This window comes from Oryctolagus cuniculus, chromosome 10, assembly GCF_051225735.1.
Source record: "Oryctolagus cuniculus isolate XC-2025 breed Fujian yellow rabbit chromosome 10, ASM5122573v1, whole genome shotgun sequence".
Classification (NCBI taxonomy): Eukaryota; Metazoa; Chordata; class Mammalia; order Lagomorpha; family Leporidae; genus Oryctolagus; species Oryctolagus cuniculus.
Window position 1 is genome coordinate 3,745,001 of NC_142876.1, and position 10,631 is coordinate 3,755,631.

Sequence of the window (10,631 nt, forward strand, 5' to 3'; positions counted from 1 at the left end):
CCCCCCCAAACCATGAAAAGTGAATTGATGACTGGGTCAGCGGACGCCACACGACCCGGGAGAAAACTGACGCCACGGAGCTACAGCTCTCCCGGGCTGGGCTGGAGAACGGGGCCCTCCCCAGGCAGCCCCACCTGGCACTGCACCCTGTCTGTGTGCCCTGGGAGCCCTGGGCGCTCAGGTTTCCAATCTGTGTGCTCGCTCCAGCCTCAGCACTCCCGGGAAAAACTACACACCCAGGCCAAAATAAATAAAATGGCTTAGTTCCTGCAACTCGCACGGGACAGGGCGCGCGGGCGGCAGGCGCGGGCAGGACGCTCCCGGGGGCAGGAGGCCGCGCGAGCCGCGGTCGCGGGGAGCCCCGGCGTCCCCGCCCCGCGCTCGGGGGCCTGTGCGCGCACACTGCGGGCGGCGGCTCCGCGCCCGGCCCTGGGCCCGCGGCCGTGCCCTGCCGCCCGGGCCGCGCTCGGGGTTGATTCGTACCACCTTGCAAGGAAGTGAACGCTTCGCACGGGAAGGGGAGGCGCCTACGCCGGCCGCCCGGCGCCGCGCCGCGCAGCTCCGGGGACGCCCGGGCCGGCCGCGGCGATCGCGGGACACGCGAGTGCCCTGGCCAGGCGCCCCCCCTCCCACTCCCACGCCACCACCACCACGCGCCCCCGAGGAGTCAAATCCGGCTTTTGGAGCGTGGGGAGGGTGGGGATATCCGGTGCCTCTCCCGCGCCGGGAGGAAGGGGGAGGGCGGGAGGATCCTTGGCCAGTCTGCGCCGAGCAGATTCAAACCAAAACAAAAAGATTAAAGGAGCAGCGGCCCGGCCGGCGGCGATCCACCCGCCGGACCCCGCGGCCGGCTCGCCCCGCTGCCGCGGAGGCTGCGCCGAAGTCGGGCGCCGCGCGCGCGGGGCTGGGGGCGGGGGGAGCGGGAGCCGGGCGTAGCGCGGGAGGGGGAGAGCCGAGGGGAGGGCGCCGGCCGGAGGAGGGGCGGACCCGCCCGCTCCGCCCGCCCGCGCCGCGCCGAGCAGCGCCGAGCCCAGCGGCCCGGGCTGGGCGCGACCCCGGCCAGCGGCGGCGCAGAGAGCGGGCGGAGGCGCGGGCTATGCTGCGGCTGGCGCCCGCCGGGGCCCGAACCATCGTGGACATGTCGTACGCCCGCCACTTCCTGGACTTCCAGGGCTCCGCCATCCCCCGAACCATGCAGAAGCTGGCGGTGACCCGGCTGAGCCCCAGCTTCCGCGAGGCCGTCACCCTGCGCCGGGATTGCCCGGTGCCGCTCCCCGGGGACGGAGACCTCCTCGTCCGGAACCGGTGAGCCCGGCGCGCGCGCCCCGTTCCCGGCCCCAGCCCCGGCCCGCGCGCAGCGCTGCTCCCGGCTGTCCCGGGCCCGCCCGCCTCAGGCGCGCTCGGGCGCACGGCCGGACTTAGCCAGATCCCGGCAAGTTCAACCCGCCGCCATCTGGCGAAGGCGGACGTAGTGTGCCTGTTACTGGTGTGAATATCCGACGCCGCGGAAAGTCCTCATCACCGAGGGTTATTTTAATTTGGGATTCCCCTCCCCTCCCCCAGCCCTCCCTCCTCCCCCTCCCACTCCCGAAATAAAACCGACGGGACCCAGAAGGGGAGGCTCCCCGCCCGGCCCACCCGCGCGCACCCACGGTTCCTGCCTTGACATAATCTGTAGGGTGGAGCGGGAGCACCCGGGACGCAGACTGCGACATTTAGGTAAACGTGCTTTGGAGAAGGAGGCGAGGGACCCGGCTGGGTTCTCCGGGCCCCTCCGTCTCGGCCGCCGCCTCGCAGGGGCCGAGCCTGCGCTTGGGGGTGTGGGTGCGCGCTTCGCCCGGGCTGTGTGCGCGTGGTCAGGGCTTCCTGGTGCGTGCGGCTGCTGCCTGTCCCCGGGATGTTCCACAGGCGGGCGGCGCGCGAACTGGGCAGCTGGGCCAGGGCTGGGGTCGGCTGCGCGTCGGACGGACGTTCGGTTGACACTCGGGTCGTCCGTCGCCCGACCTTATGACCACCTCCACCCCCACAGCCCGCTGCTTAGTGCGTTTCCACCTCACTAAGCTTTGGTGACCGGTGAAGCAACAGGGAAAGAATTCTCCGTCGGGGCTCAGCGCCGTGGGTCCCTTAGCCGGCGCGCCTGCTAAGCCCGTCCCAGGGGTTGTCTGGAGGGCCGTCGTTCCAAGGAAATAATGTCTTGGAAAGGGGGACCCGGTCTTGGCTGTGCACACGTTGTAAATTGTCTGCTAGAGGAGCTGCGGGTGCCCAGCTAGCAGCCTGCCCAGGTAGCCGGAGGCAGCCCCTCGGGGGTCTACCGTGGAGACCGTGAGACCCCAGACCCGACTGTAGGGTGGGAGAAGGAGGGCTGGGGGCAAACTCTTGGAGACCTGTTGGAAACTTAGTGATGGACTGAGCTGTGGGGTGGGATTGAGTGGGGAGGGGGGTTAAGGCGTGCCTTGGGTGGAGGTGGGGGAGTGGGTGGGTGTCCTTGAGAAGGGGTGTCCGGCCGCCCCACCGGCACACGGCATTGTTCCATTTTATCATGATGTGGCTGAGGCTCTTGCCCTGCCGAGCTGGGGAGCCAGGTGGGGAGCAGGGGTAGGGTGGGGAGGGGGAGTGTTCACCTGAATTGCCCAAAACGCACCTGTGATTTGCCCTAAATGGACAGCACAGGCTGATCAGCTTTCCAAACAAACTTTGACCGGCAAATGGTTGCACCCGGGCCCTTTATTTTGCGCTCTCTGATAAAAGTAGATTGGACTGTGACCCCCACTTTGAGCATACACACAAGCGCACGGCCGAAGTCTAGACGCGGGATGCGGGGTGCGTGGAGGCAGGCGCGAAGTTGGAGAACCGCGAGCAGCAGCGACGTGGGACCACCCGCCGTGGCTGGAGGCCGCTCGGCGGGGCTGCCCGTCCCCCGGGCCTCCACCTGCGCGAGGTCACCGGCTCCGCGGCCGTCTCCCTCTTCCCACTGCCCTCCGTTCACGTTGCCCTGGCGGCCGCCCCTTCCCCAAAGGGCTGCCGTCCTGCGGCGGCGGCATGGCCGGATGAGCGGTCACCAGGGCTGGCCCGGAGACCGGAGCGCAGTGGCTGAATCTGGCGATGCGTGCGCAGGGGCGCCGGCCCCGTGTTGGAGCGCCTCGGTTTGGGTTGCTTTAAAAGCCATGCCTCCTTTTATTTTCCCCCTGCTCTATCTATGCCACCAATCCCTTCCATAGAAATAGAACGCTTCTGTGAACAACTTGACCTCGAAGTTCTGCCTTGAGTCCGCAGCACGAAGATGGAGCCAGTTGCCTTCCAGCTGGGAGTGGCGGCTTCTTCGCCTCCCCCTTTCCCGGCTCCAGGAGACTCTGCCACCGGCATACGGAAGGAGGTCCCTTCTTACTAAGTGGAGGCGGCATGTTGCTGATTTTTTAAAGAATAGAGGTTTAATAATTCGCCGCAGGTTGCTTTATGTGAATCCCAGACCGAACCTCCTGTTAGCAGTGTTAATTATTAAAATGTTAGGCAAGCGCCTCTGACTTTTCCCAACAAACTCTGCCCTGGAATGAATGGAGGAAGCCCTAATTCGCTCGTTGGCAAAGGTGCTGGTGGTGCCCCGCCTGGGTTGTTCCTCCAGTGAAAAGCCTGCGCCCCTCACTCCAGCCGAAGAGCAAACACGAATTCCTGGTTCGCAGGGCCCAGTGCTGACTTGGGGTCATGTCCCCGCGCTGCGCGACCGCGGCGCCTGTGCCCAGCGCTGGCCCAGCCGCCTTCTCTCCCCGGTCCCGCTCTGTTCGCAGCCCCGGAGGGAGAGGGGCCGGCGGGAAGACACCCCAGGTCGACTTGGCTGGTGCGCCTCTTCCACCTTTTCCGCGAGGGGGTGACGGATGATTTCGTTTCCAAATATTCGTAACGATTTTCTGCCCTGGTGTGAGATAATGGAGCCGGGAGTGAGCGGGCATGGAGCGGAGGGGGATGGGGAGGCGGCGGCGAGGCACCGTTTGTCGCTCGCGGGAGGCCACAGTGTTTCTGCTGACTCCAGGCCGAGGTGGCTCTCCCTTCCTTCCTTTGCCCCGCTTCTGGCTGTTGTTCAAGACGAAGGTCAGGTCCGGACGACTTCACGTCCTCGCCCGGCGCCCAGGGCTCTGTACCCGGGACTGAGCCTCGGCGCCCGGCCTCTGCTCCCGGGAAGCGCTCGCCTCCCGCGTGCAGGGCAGAGGGGCCCGGCTCTCGGAACGAAGACGCCGGGAGGGCACACGTGCGGGTCTGGCCTGCGGCTCCTGATGGGGGTCTTCACAGTGAGGCTCCCGTCGGACCGCCACAATCCTGCCCTCACTGCGGGCACACAGTTCCGATTAAAGGGGGTTCCAGGGGTGGTCCCCAAACGCGCGCACCTTTCCTGTCTCTCTGTGGCCCACACACCCTGGCCCCTGCCCTCGGCGCCCGCCGCCCTTGAACTTCCTCCCCGCCCTGGGCGGAAAGCTCAGGCTCCTTAGAGCCCCGGTGAGGACCGAGGCGCGTCCCGGGCCATCCGCTGCGGCGACGCAGTCAACGCGGGGGTGCGGGGAGAGGGCGCGGGGCCAATCCGCCTCGGGCTGTGGCCGCCAGCCCCAGCCTCCCGCGCGGACGCCGCGGGCAGTTTGCCGGAAGGCAGGGCCGGGGGTGGGGGGCGCAGAACCCGGCGCCTTCGAGGCCAAGGTCACGGGCTGGCCGAAGCCAGCAGGAAGGGCTTGGCAGGCCCGGGTCGGAACTTCACGGCCGGCGCCGGGAATCGGGGTGCGCCCTCCGGGACCCCCGCCCCGTCCCGGGAAGCCGAGGTCAAGGTCGCAGGCCTGGAAGGCGGACTCGCCAACCCCGCGCCTGACCCACGCACCCCGGCCGACCTGAGCGGGCTCTTGTGGTCCTTGGCGTGGAGAGGCCGAGCCACTAGCGCTGGCCGGCCAACCTCCAAGGGCGCCCAGGTCCCGAAGCCGAGACCGGCGGGCTGCGCGGCCGCGGCCACCGCTCCAGCTACAGCAGGCGGCGTGGTTTATCGAGTGAGCCGGCCGCTCCCCGCCCGACGCCTGGGCGCCGTCCCCTCCGCTTCCCTCTGTCGTGCGCCCTGCGGCGCTCCCCGCCCGCCCACGGGGAAGTGAGTGGCGAACTGCGGCCTGGACGCAGCCGCTAAGCCTTTTCCCGCGCAAAGCCCCCCCGGGACGCGCCGGCGGGAGGAGGCGAGGACCCGCAGGGCCCCCGCAGAGGGGAGGCTGGCCCGGGGTGCTTCCGAGCCCTGGATCAGCTGTGCCCGGGGAACCGACGTGATGGGCGAGGGCGTGGGAAGGGTTAATGCGGGAGAGGGAGAGGGGAGGACGGGACCGACCGACGGGGGCCCAGCCCCCACCCCCAAGCCAGCCCTGCCCGCCCGCCCTGGCTTCCACCCGCGCCTTCCCCAGACGCGGGATGCGCTCCAGCTGGCGCTGCCCCGGGCGGCTCTCCGAGAGGCCCCGCGGCGCCCTCCCAGGAAGATGGCCCTTCCTGGCGCACCAGGCCCGGAACGCCGCGTAGAAGCGCAGGAGAGGTGGCAGACCCCCACCCCTCTCCAAAAATAGCGCGTGGGCGTCCCAGCGAGAAGCCCGCAATTGCGGTCTTTGTGTGCAGCGGCGACACGGGTTTGGGAGGCCGCGGCTGCAGATTTGGGAAAGTGCTTCCCGCGTTCTGCTCTCCAGGAGCCCCCTCCGCACGGCGGACGCGCGGGGGAACAGGAACCCAGGCTCACTTGTTAGTGTGTCCCGCAGCCGCCCCGGTGCGGTGCGGGGCCTCTCGGCACAGCAGCCCTGGCTGGCGAAGCTAAATGAAAAGTGGAAATGACCTACTTAACGGGCTCCCTCTGGCCACCAGACCCGCCGTCTGCTTGTGTCATCGGACGGGGAAATGACATTTTTAGGGCCCTCTCCTGGGATCTGAGCCGCCCCCTGACATTCTTGGTGGATGGCCGTTTCCCCGTTACGTACCAGGATACTTTTGTTATGAGGTATACTGAGATGAAGAAGAAGGAAACCACGGGGCTGGCAGTGCAGTTGACTGCGGATACCCAAATAAAAATGATCACCTGGTGTTAATCAGGTTAGCGCTCTGCTTCTTGCTGGGGAAAAACACAGACGATTTGCTTTCCTTTTCATCTGAAAAGAACTGTAAAATGTTGGATGCGCCATAAAAATCGCCCTACCCCATTTTTGCTCAATTAATCAAGATGTATATTTTCACAGCGGACTTGGTTACATCAGAAAGAAAATGTGCTGTGGGCTCCTCACAGCCTCCAAGCCGCCCCCGCGGCCAAATGCAGCCAGGATGACCTTACACATTGCATCAATCTTTACGAATATCATTGTCATTGCTATTATTATCTCAAGTGTTAAATTGTTGCCAGAATCAATACCAGTCTACTTCTCGGGATATATTTCACCCGGGTGTTGTTTTTAACATCTTTGTTAAGAGGCCAATTAATTTCCAACTCATAGTTCCAGTGAAAGTTTGTATATAATGAGGGTTTCCTGACTTCTTTTCTTCCTATTTCTCCTTCTGAAAGAGGACGGAAGTGAAATAAATAACTTGCGATTGGAGAGATACGAAATTATCCCGCAGCTGACGAGCGAGTAAAATGCGCTGAAACGCAGAGGGCAGATCCCCGGTGAACTAACACTTGTTTGATTTTTTTTTTTAACTGAATCAGGGCAGGAGGAGTCTTCTCCCATTCTATCGGACTGGGAGCTCAGCAGCCTCTCCACCGGCACCAGAATTAGAGAAATTGTTCTAAGCAGAATCTGGGCACCTTCACAAAAGATGTCTCTCAATGGCTGTGTCTGTTTTCTTCCAGGTTTGTGGGCATCAACGCCTCCGACATCAACTACTCTGCAGGCCGCTACGACCCCTCCGTGCAGCCTCCCTTCGACGTGGGCTTCGAGGGCATCGGCGAGGTGGTGGCCTTAGGCCTTTCGGCCAGCGCCAAGTACACGGTTGGCCAACCTGTGGCTTACATGACGCCTGGCGCTTTCGCTGAGTACACAGTGGTGCCTGCCAGTGTTGCCGTAGCGGTGCCCTCGGTGAAGCCCGAGTACCTCACCCTGCTGGTGAGTGGCACCACCGCGTACATCAGCCTGAAAGAGCTGGGAGCCCTGGCCCCAGGGAAGAAGGTGCTGGTGACGGCAGCCGCAGGGGGCACAGGCCAGTTTGCCGTGCAGCTTTCCAAGAAGGCCAAGTGCCACGTGGTGGGAACCTGTTCCTCGGCCGAGAAGGCTGCCTTCCTGAAGTCTCTGGGGTGCGACCGGCCCATCAACTATAACGCCGAGTCGGTGGCCGCTGTCCTCAAGCGGGAGTACCCTACAGGCGTCGACGTAGTCTACGAGTCTGTCGGGGGAGCCATGTTTGACTTGGCCGTGGACGCCTTGACTACCAAGGGGCGCTTGATAGTCATTGGCTTCATCTCTGGCTACCAGAGCCCTACTGGCCTGGCGCCCGTGAAGGCCGGGACGCTGCCCGCCAAGCTGCTGAGGAGGTCCGCCAGTGTCCAGGGCTTCTTCCTGAACCATTACCTCTCCGAGTACCAGGCAGCCGTAGGCCACCTGCTCAAGATGTGTGACAGCGGAGAGCTGCTTTGTGGGGTGGACCTCGGAGAGCAGGCCCCCGAGGGCAGGTTCACCGGGCTGGCGTCCGTGTTCCGCGCTGTCGATTATCTGTACACGGGGAGAAACACCGGGAAGATCGTGGTGGAGCTGCCTCACTCGGTCGGCAGTAAGCTGTAAAAACAGAACAATGGCATCAATCAGAGGACTTACGTGAGCTCTTCACGCTGCCGATGGACTCAAATCAATTCATTTGTGCTTGTTAATGGATATAATATTTCTTAAACAAAAGCAAGGTGTTACTGAATGTCTTTCTCTTTCTCTTTCTCCTGACCCCCCTCTCTCTCCTCTTTTTTTTTTTTTTTTTTTCTTGCTCCTCCCTTGGAAAAAAACAAATGTGCTAATAAAACTTCCCTAGATGGCTAAGAGGTAAAACGTTTACATTCAGTTCTTTAGTCATGGACGATCTCATTCCAGATTTTATTGTTCCAGGGAAGTGAATGAGTTCCTGATGTAAGATCTGATCGAGTCAGGATATCGTTAGCGTGGTCTCGAGATCTCAACGTCGGTCTTGAGAGCCGTTCCCAGACCCTTTGTTTTGGGAGAGTTTGCTGTGCTCATCCTCTGTGCCTGAGAGACACTGCGCAAGTCAGCCACAGCTCTTCAGGGTCCACATATCCTCAGGAAATGGCCCTGGTGCTTCCCTGGGCCTCGCTGCCTGACTGCCCAAATGAAAGCTGGGGTGAGCCCACCTCCCCCCATTTTATTTTGTTGCTAGAAATGCGCTTCGTGAAACACAAGTGCAGTTTCACGCGGTGTGTGTGACTGTGGCTTTTGTCCACCATCATGCCGTTGAGGCTCGCAGAGGAAGGGAAATTTCTGTCTCCGAGTGGGTTTTGGAGAGGAAAGCCACAGAGATTAGGCTGACTGTTAAAAATCAATGCGTGCAGCGGGCAGGGGGAAGCGTGGGTTCCCGGAGCTCAAGGCGGCGGCAGGAGGGGAGCCTGCCTGGACACTGCCGGGGTTGCCCGCGGCGCCCTGCCCTGCATGACGACCCGGAGGATCCCTGGCAATGCCTCTGCTTCCTAGAGGTGGTCAGGCGTGGGAGGTGGAAACACAGGAGCACTCAGCCGCCCCTGGACCCGTTTCGCTTGGTCCACGTGTTCTCGCGGATGCAGTGCTGCCGGTCGCCGTCACCGGATGTCGTGCCCATGTGTGCAGAGCGAAACGTGCACCTTCTCTCTCCTGAATCTGCCTGCGGCCGGCTTGCCGTCGACCCCCGGTGCCCCGAGACCACCACAACTTTCATCACCAAGCTGAGAGATGCTTTCTAGCCAGGGGTCGGGCCCACCAGGTTATTCCTCCAGAGTCCTGGGGTCAGTGTCTCTCACGTGCCCAACAAATAGACCTGCAGTTAAAGAGGCTCCGGGAAAGTTGGGCGCCATGCTTAATTTTCCCTCCTTGCAACCGAGGAGCAAGGAACTCCTCCTGCCCGATAGCCGTTAGTATCTATTTTACAAGATTTACTCATTTTCAGGTACCTAATGTCGCTGCTAGCATGCATGCCCAACAATACAATTTATATGGTAAATGGAACCAAATAATGGCTTCACTGAATGTTATGGCTGCACTGAAGGGAAATGTCACGGTAAATAGCTGCCAAATTATGGATCATGCCGAAGTGTCACAACTGCACCAAAGACAAATAGCACTAGAGGCTACTGCCACTGTGACGCCTTTGAGTTATGAAGAAGGGTAGCAGCCTGATGCGAGGCTCTTTGTGTCCTCATTATGGCAAAGGGTTACTGGTGCAGGGGACAAGAAAATCTCGTCCAATGTGGGGCTTAGTTATTAATCTGTCCCCTTCAGTCCTAACAGCTGTAGCAAAGCGGAAAGAGGCTCTGCCTCCCTTTCACACACACACACACACACACACACACACGAGGGGCCGGGGGAGGCCCAGTTTTAAGAATGGAGCTGTGCCCAGGAAATGATTGGTAATGGGAAAATGCCGTAATAAAATAATCGAATCAAAGAATATTATTAAATTTAGCATAGTGTATGTCTGAACGGCTCCGTGGCTTCTTATGCAGATAGATGTGTGAAATGCAAGCCGTAATGCACTCTCTGCCTTTGTGGGGACCTCAGGACTAAGGACATTACCAGCTAAATTGCTTCTTCTAAACTGAAGTGAGTCCCGGTTTCTTTCATTTTAATGGGAGGGTAATAAAGATGAAAGACCAACATTTTAACTGATGGATCCCTTAAGCTACAGAATGGAAATTTGTTATGTTTTGAGGGCGTATGCTACATTCAGCTGTGCAAAAATAAAATTCAAACACCCAGGTTTAAACTAAAATGTAATCTGAAAACCTCCTGTTCTCTCTGTCCCCAAACTGAAAATCCACGGGGCATGCTGTTTTCATTTATTCCTAGAAAACAAGCATGAAAGATTCCGCCCATTCAGATAATGCCAAAAATATGTTTAAGCTTTTTTTTTATTCTTTTGAAAAATGATTTGTAAATTGAGGGTCATAGTTCAACGTCAGTTTCATCTTCTGGGATTATTGTTCAAGACCAGCCTCTAATGGGAGGTGAAATGGTGCTATGGTTTCAACACCTTTCTTCTGAACTGTATTACATATCACAAAAAGTACATCCATAATTCAAGGCCATTGTCAGTCTTTGTTTTAGAGAAGGGGCCAGGGCGGAACAATCACAGTGGATAAATTATTTCTCGGTTCTCAGCGTGGCCTTCCCTGCACGTTGGGCTTAAGGTCACTGGCCGGGCAGGGGGGAAGGAGCCTGCCTCTGGAGAAAGCCAGGAGTCCAGCGTCCATTCCCATTTGGCTGGGGCAAGCAAAGAGCCAAATGCTGCTCCTTCCGATCTGCTCTGCACACGACAAATGCCCACGATGTCGTCCCTGTTCACTCTGAGGGTGACTTCTGCTGCGAATGCGACTTCAGAATTTAAAAAAAAAAAAAGAAAAGAAAAATCAGGGAAGAGTTTGCAAAGAAAGGACAGAAGTTTTGCATGATACGTTCTAGAAA

The 10,631-nt window shown here is 60.3% G+C and overlaps 2 protein-coding genes across 3 annotated transcripts in view; one reads left to right on the top strand and one right to left on the bottom strand.

The window, feature by feature from the left end:
• TSHZ1 (teashirt zinc finger homeobox 1) overlaps positions 1-907 on the bottom strand; it is a 76,634-nt gene extending 75,727 nt beyond the window's left edge. The window contains exon 1 of the mRNA XM_051851880.3: positions 1-907. This exon is cut by the window's left edge and continues 433 nt beyond it. The gene's annotated coding sequence lies outside the window, so the exon portion shown is untranslated.
• A 138-nt stretch (positions 908-1,045) lies between these two features.
• Positions 1,046-8,015, top strand: PTGR3 (prostaglandin reductase 3). 2 transcript variants are annotated; one of them, XM_089304976.1, is made up of 3 exons: positions 1,046-1,305; positions 1,564-1,719; positions 6,836-8,015. In XM_089304976.1, the coding sequence occupies exon 3, from the start codon at positions 6,996-6,998 to the stop codon at positions 7,758-7,760; it is 765 nt and encodes a 254-aa protein (XP_089161102.1). In that variant the 5' UTR covers positions 1,046-1,305; positions 1,564-1,719; positions 6,836-6,995; the 3' UTR covers positions 7,761-8,015. The 2 variants fall into 2 exon arrangements, with proteins under 2 accessions (XP_089161102.1, XP_002713699.1); XM_002713653.6 differs by lacking the exon at positions 1,564-1,719.
• Positions 8,016-10,631: the final 2,616 nt, after the last annotated feature.